Below are 27,881 nucleotides of genomic sequence, written 5' to 3'. Positions count from 1 at the left end.
GGTGAGAGGCTTGGAGGTCGGGGGGGCCGCTGAGGCAGGAGGCGGGTCCCCAGATCTGCTGCTCCCAACTGCGAAGCCCCCTGGGTCCCAGAGCCCAGACAATGACGACGACGTCCCGGCCGGCATGACACGCGCCTAGGAGAGAGGTTATGGAGAGGAGGGCCGGGCCCCCGTGGCCGCCGGCCAGCTGCAGACATCTCCTGGGCCACATGAGGAGGGCGGGCATGGCCACACAGGCTGGTCCCGGCCCAAGAGGACCCAGCCGGCCCCACACACCTCTCGTGTGAGCGGGTGCCTGGCAAGAGGGCGGGACCCCCCAGGGGGTCCAGGAGGCAGGGAGAAAGTCGGGTCAGAGGGTACCAAGAAACGGCCTGAAAGCAAATAACCAATGAGATCAATAGCTCCCACAACCCTGGTCATTAAAAATCAAGGGGGAGTGCTGGATACATGGAAGGAAGGGGGAAGCCCCCCTTCTGCCTCTCCCCGGGCCACCGAGTTAGGTGGCACAGGATAAGGAAGAGGTTGGGGCGGGGCAGGGACCACAGGCAGAGAACACGGACAGGCCCGGAGCAAATCTAAACCGGAGGGGGAAGGGAACAAGAGGAGGTGTGGGGGGTAGAAGGTGGGGGGGGGGACGTAAGTTTCTCGGCTCTAAGTCTCCAGAAGCGCAGGGGATTTCCAGTCTCTTGACTCGGTGAGCTCACTTCCCCCGGGAGCCCGTCATGGTGCCGTGACCTCCATTCCGAAGCTGGCCAGCAGGCAGAGGTGGTCAGAGGAGCAGAAGGGGTTGGGTAAACCATTGGCGGCCCAGAGTATCTCTTCGGAGAGGAGGGAGAGACGGCCGAGGAGCTTGAGCGTTCCGTCCTGGTAGAGGCTGTGGTCTGGGGAGCCGGGTGGGAGGGGATGAGAGGGCAGCCCCGCCCCCAGACCACGCTCTCAGCCACCCCACCACCCACGGAGGAACGGAGCAGGGCAGCTTCGAGGCCGTGGGGGCCAAGCAGAGAGCGTGTACCCAGGCCCAGCGGGCCAGCAGCATCTTCAAATTCCCCAAGAAAAGCTGCAAATTCAGGGTGTTTAGATAAAACTTCCATCTCACACAGAAGTGATCGGGTCATACACATTTTGAAAATGATTCTTTCAGGGGCCAGAGCGATAGTACAGCAGGGAGGGTGCTTGTCTTGCAGATGGCCGACCCAGGTTCGATTCCCAGCATCCCATATGGTCCCCCAAGCACCACCAGGAGGAATTCCTGAGTGCAGAGGCAGGAGTAACCCCTGTGCATTGCCGGGTGTGACCCAAAAAGCCAAAAAACAAAACAACAAACAAGCAAACATTCTTTCAAAAGGCCGGGGGTTGGAGACTGTGATGAGCAGGACAGGTGGGGGCAGGGACCAGCACCTGCGTGCTAACCACACCATCACTGACAGGTGCCCGCAAGCAGACTCCAGCACTCCCCAGCTCTGTGTTCGTCTCTACACAAAGGCACCCTAAGGTTACAGAGATAGCCAGGCAGGCACATGGCCCAAGAGAAGAGTGACACGGGGACCATGCAGAGGGGGGATGCAGTCGGCCCTGGTCTGGGTCAGGAGCTGCCGCCTGGCCATGGCTGAAACACCCAGCCTCGCTGACAATCAGGGACCCAACACCCACCCACCAGGCTTACCAGTTCTGTTCCCAGTCTCACAAGACTCAGCGGAGAAGAAGATGTAATCCACTGTTGTTCCAAGACCCAAGGGCATTGTGGTGACCTCTGGTCGGCCATGCTGGGGCAGGAAATGGGTATACACCGAGGTCAGGTGAAGGCAGTGCTGGATGGTGCCCACAGTCCTGGGGGAAAGAGGGCAGAGGTCAGGCAACACGCAGAAATGAGCCTCGTCCAAGCTCACTTCCTCGGCAAATTTGAAGTTGGGAGTTCTCTGCCATGGTTAGCAATGGATATTGTGGGACCAATATCTGGAAGTGTTGAGAGAAGGGGTAGGACCACACCCCATGGTGGCTGGTGGGCCACCAAGACTACTCCAGCCAGTGCCTGGAGGGCCAGGCGGTGTGTGTGTGGGGGGGGGGGGCACGGGGAAGAGTGCTCCCCACCCCGTCTGAAGTATTTTTAGAGGGTGATTCCAGATAACTCCATCTCAGCAAATCCCTCCAGCAGTAATAGGAGGCTGAGATTAGGCCAGAGACAGGTGCTCTGCACCCATCTTCTCTCCCCTTGCGGCCTGGAAAAGGATCCAGGGTCAGCACGCTCTGTGGGAGGCCGCATTCCCTGAGTTTCCTTGGGGATGTGAGCACTCATCATTGGCAAAGGCAAGCGGGTCACTCTTGCCTCCCCTGACCTGGTCATCAGTTCAGCACAGATCAAGGAAAGAGAGCATGAGATAAAGCATGCCGCAAACCAACCTCGGGTGCCCAGGGGCTGTCTCTCCTGCCTAAGCCGAGGTTGTCCCTCAGGCCCTAGGGAAAGGGAGATGCGTACCTGGGGAAGACGGGCTCAGGGTTGGACATGTCCTCCTCCAGGATGGACTCGGCCCAGCCAACAGGTCGCTCTGCAAAAGGCCCCAAAGGGAAGGGTTACCAACGCATAGACAGTGGCACAGGTGCAAACCTCACACCTCCGATTCCCCTCTGGTCCTGGATGGATTGCTCCGCAAGGGGGAAGGGAAGTAAACAGGTTAGGGCAAGGAAGAAAACCATGAAACAGAGTCAAAAATCTCCAATGGCCAGAGAGACAGAACAGCAAGATAGGGTGCTTGCAGGCAGCCAATCTAGGTGCAATCCCCAGCACTGCCTGCTCCCCCAGGAGTGGTCCCTGAGTACTGAGCCAGGAGTAAGTCCTGATGGCATTGCCCCCAAATCCAAACTAAACATGACATCCAATCCAATCCAAACCACACAATGACCAAAACAGTAACAAAAACCTTCTGGAAGACAGAGAACCCTGAAGACAGCTGATACTTCGTCAGACTGCTAGGCAAGCTTTCTTAAGGTTTAAATCCTATTCTGCGGAGGCACCACCATGCCAGGGCACCAAGAGCAAAAGGTCTGTGAGTCGTGTCTGGGGCCTGCAGGCTCCCTGCCACTCGCCCCTCTCTCTAGAGCGACCGATGCTACTCCAGTCTTATAGAGATTTCTCTCACATGCGTCCACTGTGTGTGTCTACGTATGTGTGTGCATACACACACACATAATGGTACACACCTACTGCTAAGGAAAAATACACACATGACCAACATCAGGAAAGAAATAGGAGAGACTGCTAGGATCCCACTGACCGTAGTGGGTGTTAGGTGCTGAACATTTGTGTCTAATCCAAAATATGTTGAAATCCGAATGCCAGTATGACGGGATCAAGAGGCGCAACTGGGAACTCTTGGAGTGAATTTGTGATGAGGGCAGAGCCCTTGTAAATGGAACCAGTGCTCAGGCAAAGGTGTCCAGAGCTTCCCAGAGCCCTCAGCACCGCAGGATCCCCGAGAGCCAGCCTCCAGAACTGAAGGGAAGTCACCACGGGTCCTCGGCCGCCAGGCAGATGAGGGGATCAACAAAACACACAAACCCTTAGACTGTCTGGGAAAAGAAGGGTCGGGTCAGTGAGATGGGGAATGACAGTGGAAATGTCACTGCCGCTCTGACAGGAAACTGCAAGTGGAGACGAATGAACTAGACAACAGGCAAACTGACACGGCCGTACAAAGACACACACCACAGAGATGAACTCAAGAAGATAGACAGACAGACACACAATTTGAACTGTCCTATAAGAAACAGAGATGGGGATCCAGGCACTAGAATATTCCAGCATAGACAAGCTCATGCCAGAGGGCTTCACTCGGGAATCCGGCTGAGCTTTTCAGGCAGGCTTGCCAGCCACTAGGAGAGACGAACTCTTGCTGTTTTGCTATGACACGGATGGAACTGGAGGGGTTTACAGTAAATAAATTAGCAGGAGAAAGACAAGCAACAAATAATGGCACGTCTATGAGGGACATAAAAAAAAAGAGAGCAAGGGAGGGGCAGTGTCCAGGGAAAACAAACCCTTGGAATCTGACAACAGAACTGAGGTCACCAAGGCAGGAGAGTGGCGTGACAGGGTCCAGTGATATGTGGGGAAGGACTATGGGTACTTTGGTAAGTGTGGTTAGAGAGTACTGCTTAAAACAAAAACATTTATACTCTTGCAAACCAATGATATCTCAATAAAAAATAAAAATCAAAGAAATAATGGAAGAAAGGAAGGCAGTGAGGGAATATGGAGGGAGGGAAGAAAAAAGGAAGGAAGAAAAAGTTAATTAAAAAAAGCTTTATGCACATTTCCAAAAAACAAGAGCACTTTTCCAACTCGAGCCATGATATATAAGTATTGCCTTGATATCAAAGCTAGCCAAAATAGTACAAGAAAAACTATGGACCAACATTTTTCTAGGACTGTAAATATAAAATTCTTCAATACTAGCAAGCCTTTAGGGTTGGGGACATAGTTCAGTGGAGGAAGCATTTGCCTTGCATGTGTGATGTCCTAGGTTCAATCACTAGCACTGCAAAAAAAAATATTAAATTCCAGCAAAATGTAAAATAATGATTAATAACGGTAATATTTATCTAAGGAATGTAAGGTTGGATTAACATCCGAAAATCATATTAATATTGAAGGACCAAAAAAATCACATGATGACATTAAAAAAGTACAGAAAAAATATGACAAGTTCTAACAGTTCCTCACAACAACAAGGAATAGGAGAAAACCCAACAACTAGGAATAGGGGAAAACCCAGTTAGCAAGAAAAAGTGAAGGACTGAAGACTTGGACCAGGGATGTACCTGAGAGAGCACTTGCCTTGCATGTGTGAGGTACTGGGTTTAAACCCTGGCAACACATACACATGGTACACACACACACACACACACACACACACACACACACACGGCCAGGGATGTAGCTCAGTGGTAGCATACAGGCGCTGCATGCATGACAATAAAAAAGACTGAACAAAACAAGGACATCGGCTCACCACTTCTATTCAACACTGTTCTAAACATTCTAGCAAGGACAAGAAAGTTTCTTCTAACGAGGAAGAAATAAAAGGCACTCAGATAGGAAGGAAAGGTATAATTTCTATTTACAAGATGACATGATCTTATATACAGTTTATCCAAAGAACTCCGCTAAATAACTAATGAGCTCAGTAAGACTGCAAGGGGGCCAGAGTAATAGTCCTGCAGGTAGGGCACTTGTCATGCACACTGTCAACCCAGTTTTGAATCCTAGCACCCCATACACCCAAACACCACCAGGAGTGATCCTGAGTGCAGAGCCAGGAGTAAGCCCTGAGCATCGCCAGGTGTGTAATATTTATAAATATTACCAGGTTGTCTAAAACAAGACAACCCCCCCCTACACACACACACACACACACACACACACACACACACAAACAAGCAAACAAGGATTGCAAAATACCCATAGCCCACAGCCAACACCATGTTAACAGCCCAGCTTCACGACTGATCTCAGAAGAGCTATCAAGCCAAGCTGACAAAACTCACAGGGACACAGGTCTTCGGGCTGAAAACTCTAGGGCCCCCTCAGGGGACGTCAGGGTCAGGCTGAAGCTCCAGCAGCTGTACCTGTACTCTGAAGCTACCTCTGTACTAACAGCCCAACTTCCCTGCTCCACAACAAAGCTCCAAAGAGAAGCCAAGCCAATGAAACTCCCAGACTTACACAGGTACGGGGGGTTGAAAACTCTGGGGCACCCTGAGAGAGGGAGGTGAACAGAAAACTGTCCCAGTTCTACAGATCCTGGGGGTCCTGGAGCACACAGTCTTATACACAGCTGGACTGTAGCACTGTCTTCCCATTGTTCATCGATTTGCTCAAGTGGGCACCAGTAATGTCTCCATTGTGAGACTTGTTACTGTGTTTGGCATATCGAATATGCCATGGGGAGCTTGCCAGGCTCTACCGTGCGAGCGGGATACTCTTGGTAGCTTGCCAGGCTCTCTGAGAGGGCAGAAGAATCAAACCCGGGTCAGCCACATAGCAAGGCAAACGCCCTACCCACTGTGCTATCGCTCTAGCCTATTACACAGCCTCAACCCCTCCAAATCCCACAATGACCGCCCAGTAGGAGCACAGCAAATTAGATGGGTGAATAGCAGAGACGCCCCCTAAGCTCAGAAAGCAAAACAGTAACACAGAAGGCTCAACCAGCAAGGAATAGCTCAGTGAGTCCTCAATGACTTTAATAACATCACTGTGAAATATAACTATTTTCACAAAACTTTTTTACTAGACTCATTTTTAATAATTTCACTTACCATTTTTTTTGTAATAAGCAATACCAAGCAAACAATTTTGTTCCTGCCAAGAGGGCAGGATTCGGGGTTGGGTGTGAAACAGGGGGCAATGGTGGAGAGGCGACACTGGAGGTGGGATTGATACCGGAAAAGCTGAATGCCTTGAAACAACTCTAATATGAACCACTTTATAAACCACAATGTTAAAATAACATTCTCTTAAAAAATGTTGCAAGATATAAAATCAATATATAAATATGTATTTCAATACTTGGGATGAGAAATCCAAAATTAAATTAAGAATAATAATAGCACCAAAAATAATTGAAATTATGAATTAATTTTAACACAAGAAATACAAGATACTGGAAACTACCACACATAGAATTAATTAAAGAGCTAGATAAATGGAAAGAAATTTCTGTGTGTCAGTCAAAAGATACTGTTATTATAATGGCAATACTTCTCAGTTGATTTACATATTTGTAGAGCCTACCAAAAGCCTATCTGGTTTTGTTTTGTTTTGTTTTGCTTTTGCAGAAACTGATACACTGATCCCAAAATACATGTGGACCTTTAATAGACAACATTACCAGGAAAAAGTTGCAGGACTTAGAATTACCTATTTAAACTTAGACAAAGCTAAAGAAATCAAGTTAAGTGTTACTGGCTTGACAATAGACCTAGATGAGTGAAGCAGAGCTGAGAACCCAAAACCCACACATTCCCACCAACTGATTTTTCACAAGGGAAGGGGTGAGCAGAAAATGTCTGCTAACAGATATAGGGCTCCTTTGAGATGATAAAATTGCTCTAAAATTAGATTGTGTGGGCAGGAGTGACAGCACAATGGGCAGGGCACTTGCCTTGCATGTGGCCAACCCAGGTTCAATCCCTGGCGTCCATTTATCCACATCCCCAAGCACCGCCAGGAGGAATTTCCAAGTGCAGAGCCAGGAATGACCCCTGAGCATCACCAGATTTGGCCCACCCCTCAAAATAAATTAGATTGTGGTGATGGCTGTCCAGATCTGAATAAGTCACAGAAGTATACCTTTATTTATTTCTGTTTTCATCTTTTTGTTTTGTTTGGAGCATACCCAGTGGTGCTTATTCCTGGCTTTGTTATCTGGGATCTACATACCTCCTGGACTGGGGGATCATAGGTGATGCTCTGAATCAAACCCTCGTCAGCTGCATATAAGGCAAGCACCCTACCCACTGTATTATCATTCCAGTCCAGGATTCTTTTCAAAATTTAGAATAAATAAGTTTTAATAAATGTCTCAACATCTATAGATTTCATAAATATATTAGCATACTAAGTCAATGACTTTCCAACATCAAGCTTTCCTTATTTTTGTAAACTCCATTTGGTCATGATCTATGACTCTTTTGGTGAGCTACTTACTCGTTTTTTTTCCCTGATCCTCTGTGTTTAAAATACTTTGCATCATGCTGTAGAGATAGTACAGTAGGTAAGGTGCCGCCTTACAGAGGCTAACCTGGTTCAAATCTCTGGCACTACCTAAGGTCATCCCTGAGCACACAGCACACACAGCACAGTCCTCCCACTGTTCATCGATTTGCTCGAGCAGGTGCAGTAACATCTCCATTGTGAGACTTGTTGTTACTTGTTGTTTGACAGATCGAATATGACATGGGTAGCTTGCCAGGCTTTGCCGTGTGGGCGAGATGCTCTCGGTAGCTTGCTGGGCTCTCCGAGAGGGGCGGAGGAATCGAACTCTGGTCGGCCTAGTCGGCCTCTTGCAAGGCAAAAACCCTACCCGCTGTGCTATCACTCCAGCCCCAGAGGCAGGAATAGCCCCTAAGCAAACAAACCAAAAAGGGTTTTTTCTTTTGTGTTAACATAGCCTAGGAAGAGATTCTTAAGTAGAGAATATGAGTGTGTTTTCTTTTTTCTGCAGTGAGAATTTTCACTAATCCTAACCCCTGGCTCCCCACCACCAATAGCGAGAATCTCTCCCTCCTACAATCAGTTTTAGTAAATTACATTTAAAAAAATGAATGTTTCCCATTTCAATTTGCACTCAGCCAGGTACAGGCCCCTTTATAATCCTATTATTTCTTCTGCATCCAGATTATTTATGCTCACTCTCCCCACCCTTAAACTAGTTAGCTAATCTGCTTAAAACGCTTACAGAATTGACAGCTGTTCCTCTGCTCAGACAACTAAACCTTCAATTTATTACAGTTCTATTTTTTCAGTTTTTAAGTAATTTTCACTTTTTTTCTTCTCTCTCTACTTTCAGTTTTATTCCTTTTTCTAATTTAAGTTGAGTGGTTTTCTTACGTCTACCTTTTTTGATCTATTAATATTTTATTTTAAATATTCTGTAAAATCATATGAAACGCTTACTAAATACTGCTTTTGCCATATCCCACAGATATATTGCTGTTTTCCCTATTATTATTTTCTACATATTCTATAACTTCAGTCTAAATCTCCCTTAGAGCTAAGAGTGGCTTAACATTTTTTAACTATAACCCAGAGAGACAGTTCATAGGACTGGGGTACATGGTCTGCATGCAAAAAGGCAGGATTTCACATCTAGCCTCTCCAGCCAGGATCAACCCTGCACTCAGCTGGAAGTAGGCCCTGAGTAGTTCCTAGTGTGGCCCCCCCAAAAGAAATTCTTTTAATGTTCAAATGACATTTGTTTTGTTCTTCATTAGGGGAGGGTGGGGAGGAGGGGCTTGGGGTCACACCCAGTGGTGCTCAAGGCTCACTCCTAGCTCTGCCTACAAGGTTCATGCCTCACAGGGCTCAGGGGACCAGATATGGTGCCAGAAATTAAATTCAGGTTGAATGCATACAAGGTAAGTAGGTAAGTGCCTCAGTTGCTGTGCTATCTTTTCAGTCCTGACATTGTTTTCTTCTTTGTTTTGAATTTCTAGGGCTGGAGGGATAGATAGCACAGTGGTAGGGCATTGCATGCAGCCAGCCCGGCCCGAGTCGGGTTTAATTCCTCCACCCCTACCAGAGAGCCTGGCAAGCTATCGAGAGTATGCCCACATGGCGACGTATTCAATATGCCAAACACAGTAACAACAAGTCTCAAAATGGACAAAATGGAGAACAAATCGATGAACAATGGGAGGACAGCGTTTGTTTGTTTGTTTGTTATGAATTTCTACTTTTTAATGCATGCGCAATTAAAGAAAGTCAACTATTTTCTATACCTATTGTTTAAATTTTATGGAAATCTTTCTGGTAGTCTAACATGGTCAATTCTTAAGATTTTCCTATGGATGCTTAAAAAGTATGTGTCCTTCATGTTCAGAGTTTGTACATATCAGACTTACTATACTACATGTTACTTATATCTTTTCCAGTCCCAGTTATCTTGTGTTCATCTGCTTTATGGCAAACTTAGATTAAAACCTTCTACCAGGCTACGGTATCAGAGATAAAAAGGCTCTTTCTTGCCTTGCACATGGGCCTGCCCCCATGTTCGTCCCCCAAGTTGCCCCCAGAATGATTCCTGAGCACAGAGGCAGGATCCCTAAGGTCATAGTAGGTGTAGCCCCAAAACAAAAACAAAATAAAAACCACCATCAACGAAACAAAACAAAATCTTCTACCACTGGGTCATTTCTGACCATCTCTCCTTGGTATATTCTGCAGTTTCACTTTGTGATTGGTGATGTGATAGTACATGGAACAAAAATATTAATAACACAAATTTTACCCACTCCAAAATGCCATAAAAATCACCGTGGCCAGCAGGCTACTGAAACTGGTTCTCTCCACGCGGCTTCTACCCACACAGCACTGGCTACACCAAGCACCACATTGGTAGTTACACAGGAGTCAAGTTTCCACCTGTTCCATGAGGCCACCTGGGCCAAAGCTGACCCTGTCTGCGCATCTGCATATCCTGGGCCCATGGCAGCACTGCAAGGCCCATGGCAGCACATGCAAGTCAGTTCTGCAAGTACTTGGGATGAGGGAGACAAATGTGTCATACATGGGTCAATGGAAAAGCCAGATGTAGAATTTCCCTGATCAGAAAGCTTTTAAGTCAGCCTTTGCTGTGTGGCCTCCTGGTCTGTTTAAAAAAAATAATGAGGTGGGGCAGGGTGATTGAGGGACAGACCAGGCAGTGCTCAGGGCTTACTCCTGGCTCTGCACTTAGGGATCACCACTCCTGGCAGTGCTCGGGAATTGAAATGGGGGTTCGGTGGGCGGCAGAAGTGGAGTGGACTTGTGCTAGGCAAGCGCTCTACCCACTGTACCACAGCACTGGTCAGTTTCTAAATGGCCATTCCCTAAATCATGCACTGGTCCAGGCAATCCAGGGCTTTGGAGCGCCTGCCCAAAGCATGTAATTACCAGTCCTAATCCCTGTGACCCATCCCCAGCACTGCAAGCAACTGGCGGCTGCACCCCAGGCCCATGTGTGCGAGCACGGCAGCTCAAAAGATGTGCCAACCCTCACCCCCCAGCAGAAGCATGGCTCCTGGGGAGCCATGAGCAACACTGTGTGAGCAAGGCTGTGGCCCAGGGGAGCGCCCCAAATGGAACTCGTGTGGGCCTCCGTGAGAGGGCGGCCTGAGGCAGAGCACGCATGTGCAAGCAGCACAGCTGAAGGAACGCTAACCCCTGGGAGCTTGTGGCCAAGTGTGTGACCCCCAACAGCAAACACTACAGCAAGAGACGGGATGCTGAGAACCAAACCCGGGTCACCCACACACAAGGCAAGCACCTTACCCACTGTACTCTCTCTCTCTCTCCCCAGTCCCTGTTTGTTTTTTTTTTAATCATGTTACCATTTTTTTTTTTTTGTATGGCACCTGTTTGTGGAGATGGTTTGTCCCTGGTAGCTGAAAGACCTGAAGCTCCCAGCGATCAGTGTAAAACCATCACGTCACCCTTTTAAGAACTGCCTCGGGGGGCCAGAGAGATGGTTCGGAGGGTAGGGGCACTTGCCTTACACACAGCCAACCTGAGTTTGATCCCCAGTACCGCGTATGGTCCCCCGATCCTTGCCAGGTGTAAGCCCTGAGCACATCCTGGTGTGGCCACCAAACAAAAAATAGAACAACTCGATCAGAAAGAAGAGCTCAGTAAATAGTAAATATTAATTAACAAGGAAGGACTTAAAATGGAGATCCCCTCCTTATAAATTCCTCCTTTCCGGAGGGCTCTGGGAGGTGGCGGGTCATGCTGGCTGTTCAGAATTCACCGGGGAGAGAGGGGTTAAGCCCCTCCCTCCGCAGGGCCAGCTTGATGATAAGGCACCCAGTCTCCTGTGCTAACTCGGGGCTTACCCAAAACTAGAGTCCCAGGGAAGGCGGCAGGCTTTGATGTTCCCACTTGGGTCAACGGACTCTGACCCTAGACTGAGATCTTTGCTCACATCTCAGGGATTCCTCTAGGGAAGAACTCATGATATGTGCTCCCTACACAGCAGGGACGTTTCCTCCCTGTGACCCAAGACGCCTGAGAACGGCGGCAGCTTTACGAGATTCCTCAGGAGCCTGTCCGGACCGGGGAGGGGTGACTGAGCTCCGCAACAGGATGAGGCGGACGGATGTGCTATATACACTTAACCTCGATTTAGAAAATCCTGCTCTTACTTTTCACTTCTGGTGAGTTGAATACTTGCCTCTTTCACAGTGTCTGCACTTAGGCAGTCACTGTCAGAGTGTATTTAAAGGTTCTTAGCTGAATATTATTCCATCGAAATATTTATTGTGTGTTTCAAACATTATCCCTGATATTTTCATTTTATTTTGTTTTGGTTTGGGGGAGGGCACACCTGGCTGTTTACTCAGGGATCACTCCTGGACGGCTTAGGGGGGAGCCACAGAGGATGCCGAGGATCAAACCCTGGGCGGCATGCACGCAAGTCATGCAGTACTCTCGCTGCACTGTCTGCTATCATATCACTCTGGTCCCTGGTATTTTTAATAACCTATATTTAATATGAAATTTCCTGTGGGATCCTGCCATGTTTAACTTTAGGATTTTGTAATTTTAAAAAGCTGAGCCACATCTTCCTGTCTGAGCTCGACTAATACAAGTGCTTATCACACTTCCTGGCACAGGCCCGTGCAGGACGGTCATCATCGTTATTGCCACTGCCAAAAATATAACTAGACCTTTACCTTTGCGATTGAAAACAAATCTGAGCCCGGGGGAGGTCTCTCCAAGAGCTGGGGCACACGTTTTGCATGTGGGAGCCCTAGGCTCAATCCCCAGCATCACGTGGCCATCCAATGCCACTGGGAACCACCTGAGCACACCAGGAGGAGCCCCAGAGCTCAGCTGTGTGGGTCCTCAAAACAGAATGAAAACTCTGAGCCACTGAAATGCTCACAGCTCTCTGCCAGATGCTTATTCCTGGCTCTGTGCTCAGGGTTCACTCCTGGCAGGAGGGGTCGAACCTGGGTCAGCCGCATGCAAGGCAAGCACCTTACCTGCTGTGCTAAAGCTCCCACCTGCAGAAGGCCAAATTCTGATCAAATTCCTACAACAACACAAACAAATGCATTGCTTCCCACTAGTCCTTTTACTATAGTTGTTTCCAATCATTGCTCGGTCATCTGTTTTTCCTGGTGGGCTTGGGGGTCCGGAGTCACATCCAACAACCCTCAGCCTGGCCGGCTATCTTAAGTCAGGCTTAAGTAGTTTCTTCAAGACAGCTTTGGGGCCAGGGAGAAGGCTCAAAGCGTTGCGGTGCAAGCTTTGTACGGGTTCGATTCCAGCCACCGCATGCTCCACCCAGCACTGCCTGGAGGGATTCCCTGAGCACAGAGCTGGGTGTATGTTGCCCAAGTACTGCCAGGTGTGGTGCCCAAAACAAGGGGCAAGAGAGAAAGAGAGGGGAGGGGGGAGGGGAAAGAGGGGAGGGAGAGAAGGAGGGGAGGAGAGGAAGAGAAGTCTGTTGTGTTTCTTGGGCCGAGCGAAAGCACAGTGGGAAGAGCACTTGCCTTGCATGTGGCAGACCCAGGTTTAATCCCGGGCACCACCTATATCCCCCCCCCCAAACCCTGCCAGGTGCAGAGCCACAAGTAAGCCCTGAGCTCTGCTGGGTGTGACCCCAAAACAAAACAAACCATGTCTTTCTATCCTGCTTCACTCCCACACTTGCCACATGGCTGTGGAGCACAGCCCGGGATGTGGTGCTCACACACATCCTGGCTCTTGCTGGGAGTCCAGGCCCTGGCTGCAGTTCTTCTTGGGGGCTGCTGTGTGCTCACACGGCACTTGTGGGGCCTCACTCCCAGCCAGTGCTCTCCCGTCATTTCCGGTTGCAGGTCTCCTCAGGGGTCACACACACACCGGGCTGTACTGTGCACATAGAACCCCAGACAGCAGGTTCCTCAAGGCCTCATGTGGCGTGTGCAGGTGGCACCGGGGATCAAACCCTCGCTCGGTTGACACTTTCAGCCAATAGGCCCTCCCCAGGCCCAGAGCATCAAACTCTTCTCTGGTGAAGGGTCCTCCCCAGCAGTGCTCTGGGGGTCCAGGGACTGCTCCTAGGTATACTCTAGCAATCAGGCTTAAAGTTTTCCATGTTAGAATCCGAGGATTTGGTGCTGGCTTGGTGCCCAGTGCTGCAGGCCACCAGGCCACCCAGGAGGATACCAGGGTCACACCTGGAGTTTCTGGGGATGTCATGCAGTGTTGGGGACCCACAGCTGTCTCCCCACCTCCAGGTATAAAATCCTTGAGTCAATATCTTCTTCCCTTGAAGACTTGCTCGAATGTCTTCTAGAGTTGGAATATTAAAAAGAAGTGTGGTTGGGGCTGTGGGGGGTAAAATCCAATGGTGCTTAGAGATTATTCCTGGCTTAGTGCCCAGGGATCACTCCTGGCAAAACACAGGGGACCAAACAGTGCCAAGGATAGACCCGGGGATGACCACATGCAAGGGAGGCTCTTTAACCCCTGGACCACCTCTCTGCACTCAATATGAAGAAGTCTGCAACCGACCCAATTATTTTCACCATTAAAAGCAGCTAAATCTTTGGCTCGACTACCCGAAGGAATATCCTGATTTCTATCCAGTCTATCTTACTGTTAAGTTCTCTTCATTCCTTTCTTTTTTGGGGGGATGGGGATGGGATTGGCAATATCTAGCGATGCTCCAGGGTTACTCCTTGCTCTGTACTCAGGAATCTCTCCTTGCAGTGCTCTGGGGACCACATGGGATATTGGGGATCAAACCTGGGTTGGTTGTGAATCCCCCTTCATTTCTCATCGAGATACCTAATATGCTCTTCATCCAAACATTTAGATCTTTTCATTTTGCAAAAATACTCCTCAAGCATATTTCTATTCCTTTTGTGCCATTATATTGGTTTTCCTTGTGCACTCAATGATACATTGAGTTTTCCTGTCTTCTGCTATTCTCCTCTTCTTGCTAATCCTTTTTATCTTTTTACTTACTTTAAAAAAAAAATTCCTGGCATCTGTCCCTTTTCTTGCTTTCAGCAGTGCTAGTCACTCATGCCACATCCAATTCTTTCTGTATCTTAATGATTTTTTTTTCACAATTTGACAATTATAAAAAGTTGTGTTTGTTTTGTTTTGTTTTACAATATTTTTTACAATTCCGTTTGCTGCAGTGCTGGTGGCCACCCTGTTTAGTTGCAGGGCTCCGTGGAGCTAGCACTCTGGGCTGTGAGACACACACTGGCACTTCAGTGCTCATGCATTTCAGCTGCAGTGTTCAGGCACCTTTGGGTTAAGCGACTTAGACAGGTATACACTTGGTGGCGGAGCTCATGGAGGGCTGACATTTCCGTTGCAGTTCTTATTCACACTCTTATGGTGCCAAGGTGACAAGTGGGGATTGCCCTTGACATATGGGGTGGTGCTGGGCATCAAACCCCAGGCCTTGTACCTGCAACACAGGCGCTGTACCTCTGAGACACCCCCGGGCCCCCATTTTATATGATGCTTTAAATTTTGTTTATTTCATGTTTTTTTTTCTTGAGTTCTTCAGTTTCCATATCATCTATTTTCCTTTGGGGTGGGGGGTGCAGGCGTTGGGCCACACCTGACTGAACTCAGGGGTGACTCCTGGCAGTGCTTGGGGGACCATATGGGATGCCGAGGATCAAACATAAGACACTTGCTAGGCAAGCATCCTACCCACTGTACTGTCTCTCTTGTTCCAAAAAAAAAAAAAAATTCTTTAATGCCTTTAATTTTTCCTGTTTCTTCTATTTTTTTTCCCTTTTAATATGTAAGTATAGCTCAGCTTTCAGTGAGCTTTTTGTTACTATCTCAGTAAGAGTTGAGCATATGTTCCAAGTAACAGGAATTTTTCATGACTCAATGTTGTATATAAAAATCCTTTCCTTTTTCCTTATTTGATTCTTTGGGAATCATGCTGGGAGCTGAATCTGGAACTGCCATTATGCAAAGCGTGCACTCCCGCCCTTTGAGCTGTCTCCCCAGTCATAGATGAACCCATTTCATCTACTTCCTTCCAGATGCCAGGCTGGAAGTATCTCCTCTCCCCTCCTCCCCTTGAGAGACAAACTGCTTCAGGCCAATGTGGCTTGAGGGGTGGGAAGGTGTCAGAGGAAGCCCTGCCACAATCCATGCAGCTAATCCTGTTGATAAATGAAGGGATTTATTTTGTGCTTTAGTTGTGCTCTTTCTCCTCTTGAAGAAAAGCAATCACGTCTTTTCTAAGATCCGGGAGCTCTCCAGCTGGCCCTGCCCTGCCCCCAGTGTGTCCTGGAGCCATGTCCCCCCATACGATTTGAGGCTGCAGACAGCCCTTCAACCTCCCATCTTCTTGTTTTCTGAAAGATGGGAGTCTGAGTTACTTTTTCCGCTCTCCATATTCCTTTTGCGAGATATCAAGGACAAGAAGGGGAGGATGTCAACAAGCACACTCACTTCCATTCAAAGGGGAAGTTCTTGAAAGAAGGAAGTTTATCACAGGGGCCAGAGTGACAGTACAGTGGTTAGGGCCTTACTTGCAAATGGCTGACCAGGTTCAATCCTCAGCATCCTATATGATCCCCAAGCACTGACAGGAGTGATTCCTAAGCACAGAGCCAAGAGTAACCCCTGAGCATCGCCAAGTTTGACCCCAAACCAAAAACAAACATCAAAAAAATAAGTTTATCATGACCAGCACAATAGTCAGCTGAGTAGATTCAATGCCCATCACGCAGATAGTCTCTCCTATCCATATGTATTCATATGTGCTGTACACATGCCTGTTAAAAGCAACTTGAGCCTCATAAAGTTAAATGCCTTACTATAAAACTTCTCCCATAGCACAGCGGGTAGGACATTTGCCTTGCATGTGGCCGACCCAGGTTCGATTCCTCTGTCCCTCTTGGAGAGCCCGCCAAGCTACCTAGAGTATCCTCCTGCATGGCAGAGCCTGGCAAGCTACCTATGGCGTATTCGATATGCCAAAAATACTAACAAATTTCACAATGGAGACATTACTGGTGCCCGCTAGGGCTCAATGAACAATGTGAGGACAGTGCTACAGTGCCTTACTAAAGAGTCAAAGCTGGTGAAAGCCCAGGCAGCCCGACTCCTGGTCCGTGTCCTCACCACTTCCATTCTGTACTTCCATGTATGTCTAAGGCCACTGACCTCCACTCACCTTCCTTCTTAGCATCCCTATTAGTATAAGCTGATCTCTAAGAATTATACCTAGAAAAGACTGAAAACCACATAACTGACCAATAGTAGGGGTGAGGAAGAAAGAAGCCCAAGGAAACAGACTTAGTTCCCGTTACCTGGCTTAGTATCTGTCACTCCTTCCATAAGAACCAGTCCTATAGGTCGCTGACAAGCAACGCTGCAGAAGCGGAAACGTAGCAGGAAGTCCCGGCCATATTTACGTCTCTCTGCAAACCAGGAAAAACCACACGGTGAAGGATGGGAACGGGAGCTGCATCTAAGACCTCCTTCATACCAAGGAGCTGCTAGTGGGGGACAAAGAGGAATTCTGTGGACAAAGCTCTGGTTTAAAGTTAACCCTTTCAGGAGGCCAGAGAGAGAATAAAACAGGTAGGGCACGGGTTCAATGCCCAGCATGCCTATGGTCCCCTCAGCACTGCCAGAAGTAATTCCTGAGCAGAGTGCCAGGAGTAACCCCTAGCACTGCTGCTGGGTGTGGCCCCAAAACCAAAATAAATAAAGTTATCTCTCTCAGGTGCCAAAGAGATAGAACAGTGGACAGATAAAACTCACCTTGCATGAGCCACCTTGCATCACACTTGATAGACCCAGGTTCTATGCCTGGTGCCCTATTTGATCCCCCAAGCACTGCCAGGAGTGATCCCTGAGTGCAGTCAGGAGTAAGTCCTGAATACCGCTAGGTGTGGCCCCAAAACAAAAAACAAAAAAATAATGTTGTCCTGTTTGGTGGGTGACCAAAACACAGAAAATTGCTAAGACTATTCAGGAGGTTGCCGGTGAGGTTCAGCTTTCTCCCAAATGGCTGTGGAGGTGCAGTGAGCCAAGAATGCGACACATGCTCACCTGATCTCTTGGGGTGACAGGTGGAAATATACTGACAGCAATCAGTGATCCCCAGGGAACTGGGCCACAGGGGGGCCTGCAGCTTCCTCTGGTAAAGCTGATGGGAGAAGTCTTCCTGCCCTGATACCTACAAGGAAAGACGGGATGAGTAGGAGGAAACCGAGATGGGAAAAGGAAAAGGCTTGTTTAGGGAAACATGGAAACAAATGTGTGTGTTCGCGCGCACGCGCGCACACACACACACACACACACACACACACCCCACATACAAAGGATAGGTAAGCCACATATACTTAAGGGAAGGCTCAACATAAATTAATTGAAAAAAATCACTTTATAAAATAACTCCACTGAAATATCTGTGATCAAGAAAGAGTGCAGGATGAGTGTAAGGCCTGAGCCACAGAGAACTGAAGTACAGGTACACACCGTCTCCTACACTTTACCTCATAAAAATCAACATTAATCCTCCTCAGGACCATCAGCTTTCAGGGGTTTTAATTGTAATGGGTATAGACTTTTCTTTGGACCATCTAGATCAGGGGTTGGGAAGTTTTTCTCTGCCAAGGGCTATCTGGAGCTTTATGTCACCCATGAGCCAGGCAGTGCAGACAGACAAGCCCAGGGCAGCAGATGAGAAACATCCTTGTCTGTCCCATCATGGGCCAGGACCAGACCACAGGACCTCAAGGGTTGGATGCTCCTCCCCCCAGTCTCCAATAATGGGTTGAAGATCAAGTCCAACTTCTTCTGCCCATTATCAGAGAAGCACAGGGTGAAACCAAATGGAAAGGCAGCAAAGTTTTGGCCGCCACTATACACTATATCTATGCTTTCATCCTTGGTCAGAGTCAACAAGTAGCCTGGGAACAAGTGACATAATCTGCACATCTCCAACAAAGGCATTAGATCCCACTTCTTTCATCTAACATCACCAAGTATTTGAATGCCTACTACGCGTGAGGGGCTGGAGTGATAGCACAGTGGGTAGGGCGTTTGCCTTGCATGCAGCCACCATGGTCAACCCGAGTTCGATTCCTCTGCCCCTCTTGGAGAGCCCGGCAAGCAACCAAGAGTATCTTGCCCTCACAGCAAAGCCTGGCAAGCTCCCCGTGATGTAATGTATTCGATATGCCAAACACAGTAACAAGTCTCACAATGTTACTGGGCCCACTCAAGCAAATTGATGAACAACGGGAGGACAGTGACAGTGACAGTGACTACGCGTGAGACACTATGCTAAGAGCTGAGCAGAGCAGCGAGGGACAGGATGTCTTTGCCCTTAGAGCTAGGTGTCAATTCCAACATGCCACTGAAGCCCAAAGGACCTGGTACGTAAGAGCCATTTGCTAGCTGGGCGCCTTCTAGCCAAGTCAGTTAATGCTCTGGGGTTCAATGTTCCCTACTGTAAAATGGTCTAGGAATAGCACATACAATTAAGAATCATGGTGATAATAATCCCTACCCATTACTGAGTGCTTCCTGAAAAGCAGAAACTGGGAAATGCTTTTTTTTTTGTTTGGGGGCCACATTCAGTGGTGCTCGGGGCTTACTCTTGGCTCTGCACTCAGGGATCACTCCTGCTGGTGCTCAGGAGACCAAATGGGATGCCGGAGATCATCAATCACAAGAAGGCAAGCATTCGGCCCACTGTACTATCTCTCCCCAGGAGATATTCAGATATCCAGGTACATATCCAGGTCTGTCACCAAACTGGAAAATATATCATTATTTCATTGAATCCACTAACAGAAGGAACCCTTTGAAGTGGTGCCATTGCTTCATGTGTACAAATGAGGCAAACGGGGCTTACAGAAGTAAAATGACTTGCCCGAGGTGGCAGAGCAGGGATTTGAACTTGGGACTGACTTGCTTCAAGATACATGCCCTGCACTGGTGGAGGGATGGGTATTTGATCGGGGTATGACCGAGATCCAAGCACAAAAATTTGTAAATCTACAACTGTACCTCATGTCGTTTCACTAATAAAAAAGAAAAAAAAAAGAAATAAACAATGTAATGAAAAAAAAAATGTAACCACACATTTGTATGGGTAATAGTGTTTGAAGAATAAAATTTCTGGCTACTATAAAAAAAAAAAAAAAAAAAAAAAAAGATACATGCCCTGAGTGACTTGTGCAAAGGCTGCCTGTCACATGGCACACACAGTCAGGAAGCACTGCAGCTCCCTGGGCATCCGACCATAGCCACTTTCTGGAAGGATGACGCCTGTCTCTGTACACGTGGCAACTAGGACATGACTGGCATCTGAATAACCTCATTACAACAAAAGCCCAGAGTGCTCAACAGTTGAGTTGCTCTGTGCCCTTTCTCCACTACGTCTCGCCAAAAGTTAAACAATAAGTTGGATCACTATGAGCAAAAACAAAGGAACCAGGAAGATTAAGTGACATAGAAAGAAATCAGCGCAAACTGAATGTCCATCAACAGGACTAAATACTCGGTGATAAAATCAAGCAATATCTCTGCAACATTATTCAGCAGGTTAAAGGAATGAGACAAGCCCAGGTATGCATTGTTAAGAGAGAAAAAAACAAAACATGGTCCAGAGAGATTGAACAGTGGGTAAGGCCAACCCGCATTTGATACCTGGCACCCCATATGGTCCCCTGAGTGCCACTAGTAGTGATCCCTGAGTTCAGGGCCAGAAGAAAACCGTCAGCACCACTGGTGTGGCCCCCAAACCCCAAAACAAATAAAACCTAACTATAAAATGAAACGCAGGGGCTGGAGCAATAGTACAGTGGGTAGGGCATTTGCCTTGCAAGTGGCTGGCCCAGGTTCGATTCCCAGCATCCCATAAGGTCCCCCAAGTACTGCCAGGAATAATTCCTGAGTGCAAAGCCAGGAGTAACCCCTGTGCATTGCCGGGTGTGATCCAAAAAGCAAAAATAAATAAATGAATGAAATGAAATGCATCAAAAGTGTCATCTCCTGGCAAATGGGCACATGGACTTGACACCAGCTGTTAGCCACCATCACATCTCAATACTGGAGGGCAGGAGCCCTGGGACTAGACCGCCTGTTCACAAATCCGAGTTCCACCCTATCTGCATAAGAGTCAGCAAATCACTCCACGTCACTGTGCCCCTGTTCCCTTACTTAGAAAATGAAAATGAATGACTTACTACATACAAAATGCTTAAGACAGCACTGAGCACGAGGCGAGTGCTTAATACACGTGCATCCTAACTGCAGCCATATAGGAACATGGATCACAAACACAGAAAACACATCCACAAGCCCAGAACCAAATATGCGACAGTCATCACTTGCTCTAAGATAAAAAAGGTAGGTCATAAAGGGGTTACCTATGAACCGAAAACAAGTGAATGGCAAAAAACTGGACAAATATCAAGGTGTTGGAGAGTCCCTAAATTCCAGATTTTGACACAAACCACTCAAGGCAGTCAAAGAAAGCACGAGGGAGCCAGAACTGGCATCCCCAGGCCAGTGCCACTGGAACAGCATCTGGGCTGCACCCAAACCTCCCAAGCCCTCAGTGGCCCTCCCCACTGCACCTTCCAGGCCGGCATCCCATGGTACTGGAGCTCTCCATCCCTGATGAAGTTGTAGAGTGGCGAGTCGGGGACAGAGTTCAGGTCCCCACACAAGATGATGGGGCAGTGGCTGCCGTCTGACAACCTGGCCACCTTGTCGACTTCGGCCAAGAGAATGGCCATCTGAGCCAGCTTGACGTCGCCCCGGCGAGGGTTGTACAGGACGTGGGTGTTTGCCACACACAGCGGGGCCACCGAGACCTGTCCCAGGCCTTCTGGGACAAGTGGCTGCAGCAGCAAGACTAAGCCCACGTTGTCCCGATTGAGGAGCTCCAAGCCCGGCCGGAAGTACTCCACAGGGCTGGCGCAGAGCAGGCGGAATCTCGTGGGCTTGTAGCAGACAGCACAGCCGTCTGTCTTACACCCGGTCCTCCTCTTATAGAAACAGGTAAAGCCTGCAAGGAACACCCCAGCAAGGAGATGCATCAGAGCGCAAAGCCTGAATCCCTCCAGCCGGCGCCAGTGGACAAGGGTGAGGGTCTGGGAACTACTCCTGCCCGCAATACAGGAATTCCTTGCCCTGGCCAGAGGTCTGAGTGGGAAGGAGGGACAGACGGGTATGAAGCAGCGCAACTCCAGAGGAGAAGCATGGAGTCTAGCAGCCGGCAAGGTCCAACCTCTGCTCCTTTGTAGCTTTGAATCCTTGAGAAAGTCATGCCAATTTTCAAGACCTCAGTTCCCTCAGCTGTGAAATGGGGATAACCCTGGGCATCACACCGTTGGCTGCTTTAAGGACTAAGTGGCCCTATGTCGGAACTGCCTTCAAGGCTGCAGAACGCGACTTCCTTTCCCGCCCATGGAAAAAAGATGCTAGCTTGAGAGACTGGCATTTTCCTAAAATGACAGGGAAGTCAGCACCCTCAGGAGTCGTGGGGAGAGAAGCTGGCGGCAGCACGGGAACAGCATTACCCATCATGCGCAGAGAAGGTTCCAGCTGCTCCCAGTAGTGATCTTCCTGGACTTCCTGGAGACACAGGATCTGGGGAAAGGACAGAGACACTTTACTCCGGGGCTGCTAGAATGCAGGCTGCCCACCCCGACTCTGGGCAGGCACTGGGCCCAGGTGGCAAAAGCCCTGTGGCTTTCAGGCAGGGTCCCGTGGGAAATGATTCTGTCCAGACAGCCGCCAGCAGCACACACGGGCCCAGCCTTGGCTGAGAGAAACCAGCAACGTGAACGGCGCCTGCCTGTGCCTTGGCTGCCCCGGGGCCCCTTCCCCTCAGAAAGGGCCCAGGAAGTACACACTGAGGAGGGCTTTTCAGCCTCTGCCCCCCACCCCCAAACACCAGGGTGCACCAGGCAGGCACCCTCCAGCCCCAGGGAAGAACTCCCATCCCGGGGGCAGCCGTGAGCAGCATGCAAAGGACACGTTCCCCCCTTTTCCACTCACATCGGGGTCCCAGTGCTGGAATTCCTGCATGAGGTTTGCAAAGCGGTAGTTCCAGTTTAGGATGTCCGGGTGGCAGTGCATATACAGCTCTGAGCTCTGCTGCATCAGGTCCTGGGCCAGGATGTTATAGGACATGAGCGTGAACTGGAACTGAGGGCCATCCCCTGCCTCCAGGCCCTGGGCATCTGGCTGAGTGGAGAAATCCTCCCATTCTCGCCACAGGATTTCTGCAAGGGCGGTGGGAAGAGGCACAATGTACGTTTTCCAGAGACAGCTACCACTTCCTCTCCTAACTCAGCGTTCACAGCACCTTACCTGAAGCTTCTTTTTTCTTGTCCTCCCTGTCACCTGGACCTTCCTCAGTGGCGATATTAGCAGTACTTTGGAGCATGTCCCAAGACTAGTAGCACTGTAGCACTGTCATCCCGTTGTTCATCAATTTGCTCGACCGGGCACCAGTAACATCTCCATTGTGAGACTTGTTGTTACTGTTTTTGGCATATTGAACATGCCATGGGGAGCTTGCCAGGCTCTGTCGTACAGGCAGGATGCTCTCGGTAGCTTGCCGGGCTCTCCAAGAGGGATGAAGGAATCGAACCCAGGTCGGCCGCATGCAAGACAAACACCCTACCCACTGTGCTATCACTCCAGCCCCCCCCCAAGACTAGTAAATTGCATATAAAATCTGGGACTTTCTCAGCCTGACAAACTCACCACTGCGTCCCCAGTATCTAGCACAGTTCCCGGGACCTATTACATGCTCAACAAATATTTATAGGCCCACCAGTTTTCACTTGAAATGAACCCTTGGTTCCCTGGGGAACCACTCAGATGAATGGGCTTCACAGTCAGCTGAGGTTAAAGACGTTTCTAGAGCAATTTCTTTCAATTGTGGGTTTTCTCTGACCTCCACGCCTGGGGGAGCTTGTGGAAAGTATGTGTCCCCATTGTCCCGAGAGCATGGGAGTGTGTTAGTGGCTTTCAGACTGACTTGAGTCGCAGAGCTCATTCTCCCAGTTAATGGAAGAAGCCCAGGTAGTAAAGCATGAAAGCAGAAGAAGGTGGGAGAGCTCCCTCCTGCCCCCGGGAAGTCCACAGGTCCCCTCCCGAGAAACAACAGCAAAGACGATAAGAACGACAGTTAGTGGTTATGGGAGAAACACATGGCTGTGGGCCTGAGGGCAGGTCCTGCTCTCTCTGTGGCTCTTTTCTTCCCCCCCCCCCCCCCCCCCCCCCCCCCGCTTTTTGGGTCACACCCAGCAATGCACAGGGGTTACTCCTGGCTCATGCACTCCGGAATTACTCCTGGCAGTATTCGGTGGACCATATGGGATGCTGGGAATCTAACCCGGGCCAGCCGCATGCAAGGCAAACGCCCTACCCACTGTGCTATCACTTCAAACCCTCTATGTCGCTCTTATCTACATGTAAGTCCACACAGGCCAAGGTGAGGTGATGTCTAAGTGACACCACAAGACATTCCGAAAAGGAGAACACAAGAGGCAGAGGATGCGTCCCTCCCCCACATCCCCCAGCCGACCCCCAGAATGACTTTAGCTCTGCTCTGCAACCGCCCCGCCCTGCAAACCACTGGCTGCCACAGCTCCCTCCGCCGGCTGCAGACTCACCGTGATATGGGATTTCCATTGGGGGAGGCTGTAACTGCCCCAGGCCCTCAAAGGGCCAGATGGGAGCCTCTTCTTGGGGGAGAGGCTCGGCTGTCATGTTCCAGGCCACCACGGCAGGGTCCTCTTCCCACTGCTCTGCGGCCAGGGCACCCATAGGGAGGACAGCACAGTCTGCATACTGGGGGGCCGCCTGCATGGGCACCGCGGCCCACATCGGGCCCTCCACTTCCGGAACGGGGTCCTCTCCTAGCCCCTCGGGGAAAGGCTCCTCCAGGTTCTCAGCTGCCCGCAGGTCGCTCAGCTGCCTACTGGGCCACTTGTCCTCTGAAGCAGCATCCTGTTCTCCCGGATTATCCATCAGGAGGGCCAGGCTGCTCTGGGCGAGGCCCTTATCCTCAAGGGGCCCCTCGTTCACTGTTGAAGGTACCTGGCTTGACCCCTCTTCTCGCCACTGCTGCAGCAGGCCCTCACACTCCTCCTGGTCAGGGCCCCGAGGGGCCATGGCAAAGTCGCCCTCTACCTGGGGGGACGCGCTCTTCGCCAGGAGGGCATTTTTTCGACACGTGAAGAAAGCATCTGAGAAGAAAGGCAAAACACCAGGTTATAAGAGGATCACAGCGCTCGGCCCCTAATTCTAACCAGAACCTCCAGTGCATGTAGAGCAAGAATCACTGCCACCTTTCGTGGTAACGTACTGGCCCAGAACCAGACTGGGTTGTTTGTCTGGAGCACCATAACCAGAGCAAAGTCTTACCATGTGCCAACACTGTGCTACAGGCTTGACAAGTGCTGGCTGATTGCTAAGACAGGAATCTGATGAATATTCTGTGCCTAGATGTAGGAACTACAGGGACAGAGATAAGCACATGATCACACCACCCCATCTATCTAGAGGGGAAGACTCCTCTCACACATCAGCTCTAAGTCCCATGTCACATTGGAACCAGGACTGGGGGTTGGCGACTTCAGACCATGTCAGAGGAGGCACCCTCTTAACTACAAAACAGGAGAAAGGGAAGTTTGAACTCGCTAACTCCAAGAGTTTTTTCTAGTTTTATCAATCTAACTTCCAAAAGCATTCCAAGGGACCTGGGAGATAGTACAGCAGGCTAGGGCATGTGCCTTGCCTGTGGTCGACCCGGGTTCGGTCCCTGGCTCTATATATAGTTCCCTGAGCCTGTCAGAAGTGATCCCTAGGTGCAGAGCCAAGGAATAAGCCCTGAACACAGCCAGGTGTGGTCCCAAAACAAACAAAAAAAAGTTTTGTTTTTTTTTTTTTAGACTAAGACTAAGTTCTCATGGAAAGAAAAAAGGATGCCTCAAAAGCTATCCAGCATGCTTCTTTGCAAAGGCCCTTGGTCCTCTTTTCAAAGCTATTTATTCTGCTCATAAATCTTCACTACTTCATTATCAGCTTTCCTATTCCCTAACACATCAGAAGCTGCAAATCGGAAGGTGCCAACTGACAGCAAGAGACAGCAGTCATCTCTCCACTAGAGCAGCCACAAATGACAGCCCACAGGCAACCAAGCAGGGAGGGGGGACCCTAAAATTAGAGTCCTCGCACTTGAAGCACAGTATTTTGGAGCAAACACCCAAACTATATCACTTGTCCTATGGACAAGTGATATACACCATAATGACCTCAATCCTCAAAGATTTATCAGCTCAAATGAGAGGCAAAAAATAAAAAAAAAAAAACCCAAAACTCTTCAGATCACTTTGTTAGTATGTCAGAAGAGGTTTTTTTTTTTTAATCCCACTAAACTAGTCTTTTGAGGGGGTGGTTGTGAATTTTGCCCCCAGGCATATGGGCTTTATCTGGGACTGTGGTTGTCACAAGTGTGGGGACACTGCTGGCCCCTAGTGGTGAGCGCCTAAGAACAGCCCAGGACAGCCCCATAAGGAAAGATCCGCAGCTGAAAGTCAGCAGGGCTGAGACCTGCAAACCGTCTGAAGCCTGGTCTGCGCACACCTGGGGGCAAAGGAGTTAGAGTTGATACTTGTTAGAGGTCGCTACATTTCCATTTTGTAGGTTTTGGTGGGGTGGCCTTTCAGGAGCAGAATTCTTTTATTAAAGAAAAAAATAAGGGAACGTCCCTGTGCAGCCAAACACAAAGCTAGTATTTGTGTCCGCCTGAAAGGTGGGTGGAAGGGGGTCTTCCTCTGATCATCCCCCTCCATCTCTGGGTGGCAGTGGGCTGAGGAAACGGCTGGGCTAGATATTGTCACCAAAGGCTGCCATCTGGGGCACTGGAAACGCTCCAGCCGTGGAGGCCACACAATTCAAGACATCTGCTTCCCCTCCGATTTTTCATTTCCTAACCCCAACAGAGTGGGACGCCCACTTTATTGGAGGAAAGGGCAGGCACTGCACTGTGCAGAACCCAACCTGGGCACACATAGGGAGCACAGGCGCCTTTCAACGAAGCTGTGTCTGTTAAATAATACAATTAAAATCAGAAAAAGAAAAAAGAAAAGAAAATCATAAAATAATTAAATTTTTTTTTTAATTTAGGGGCTGGAGTGATAGCACAGCGGGTAGGGCGTTTGCCTTGCACGAGACCGACCCGGGTTCAATTCCAGCATCCCATATGATTCCCCAAGCACCGCCAGGAGTAATTCCTGAGTGCAGAGCCAGGAGTAACCCCTGTGCCTCGCCGGGTATGACCCAAAAAGAAAAAAAAAATTAAAAAAAGATGCGCCGATGACGGCCAAAGACAGAGCGAGGGAAAAACACTGCGTGTCGGTGGGGGGGGGGGGGGCCGACTCCTAACAAAGTACCTCTCTCTCTCTAGGTGCTTGCCCCCTCTTCGTCTTGGGAGTTTTGTGGGGTCGCAGCGGCTTCCCAACGAGCAGGGCGGGCGGGGGCGGGGGGCAGGGGGAGGGCAAGAGCGGCTGGGCACGGCCTGGGGGCCACCCGGAGCCCCTGCTCGGCGGGGAAAGGCGCCGAGAGGCGGCTACAGGGCGTGTGCAGCCCCCCCGGGGCTCCCGTCCGTCAGTCCCCGGACCCCCGGGGCATCCACCGGGACCCGCAAGGGGGCCAGTGCTCTCCCCGGCCGGGCCGATGACTCAGCGGGGGCCCCAGGCGCTCTCGGCACCCCCGGGCCCGGTGCCCGGTTCCGCCCGCCGCCACCGCGGGCCCCAACAGGCCGCGGCTGGAAGAGGGGCTGCCCACGAGGGTCGCCGGCCCCGGCCCCGGCCGCGAGGGATCAAGAACGGGCACCGCGGGGCTGCCTCCCCGCACTCGGGCACTGGCCGGGCCGAGAGGACGAGGGTCGTGCGCCCGACGCGCCGCCCGAGGCCCCTGGGGCCCCGCCTAGGCCGGACGGGGCCTGGCACCCGCCTGCCAGGACGCGGGGCCGGTACCTGAGAGGGCGCGGAAGAGGCGCGCGGCCGGCAGCAGCAGGTAACACAGGCACGACGCGATCATGGCCGGCCGCCCCGCCCCGCGCCCGCAGCCGCCTCGCCGCCCGCCCCGCTGCCCG

General features: G+C 49.9%; 1 protein-coding gene across 1 annotated transcript; it reads right to left on the bottom strand.

Annotated features, from left to right (window-relative positions):
• Nucleotides 1–693: 693 nt before the first annotated feature.
• On the bottom strand, nucleotides 694–27,881 carry ANGEL1 (angel homolog 1). Its single transcript, XM_056133624.1, has 10 exons — nucleotides 27,763–27,881; nucleotides 24,394–24,969; nucleotides 22,766–22,992; nucleotides 22,285–22,354; nucleotides 21,337–21,770; nucleotides 17,795–17,921; nucleotides 17,047–17,157; nucleotides 2,474–2,543; nucleotides 1,664–1,827; nucleotides 694–881 (listed from the first exon to the last, which is right to left on the bottom strand). Exons 1-10 carry the CDS (start codon nucleotides 27,824–27,826, stop codon nucleotides 721–723), a joined length of 2,004 nt encoding a protein of 667 aa, XP_055989599.1. The 5' UTR covers nucleotides 27,827–27,881; the 3' UTR covers nucleotides 694–720.

This window comes from Sorex fumeus, unplaced genomic scaffold, assembly GCF_029834395.1.
Source record: "Sorex fumeus unplaced genomic scaffold, SorFum_2.1 ptg000098l, whole genome shotgun sequence".
NCBI classification, from domain to species: Eukaryota; Metazoa; Chordata; class Mammalia; order Eulipotyphla; family Soricidae; genus Sorex; species Sorex fumeus.
The sequence above is the reverse complement of the archived record's forward strand: the minus strand, read 5'-3'. Positions and strand labels throughout refer to the sequence as shown.

Coding starts and splice junctions, on each gene's coding strand:
- ANGEL1 (XM_056133624.1), bottom strand. CDS start 27,826: ATGATCGCGTCGTGCCTGTGTTACCTGCTGCTGCCGGCCGCGCGCCTC. Junction 22,993..24,393: donor AATGGAAATCCCATATCACG/GTGAGTCTGCAG, acceptor CCGCCCTTGCAG/AAATCCTGTGGCGAGAATGG. Junction 21,771..22,284: donor ACCTTCTCTGCGCATGATGG/GTAATGCTGTTC, acceptor TGTTCCTTGCAG/GCTTTACCTGTTTCTATAAG.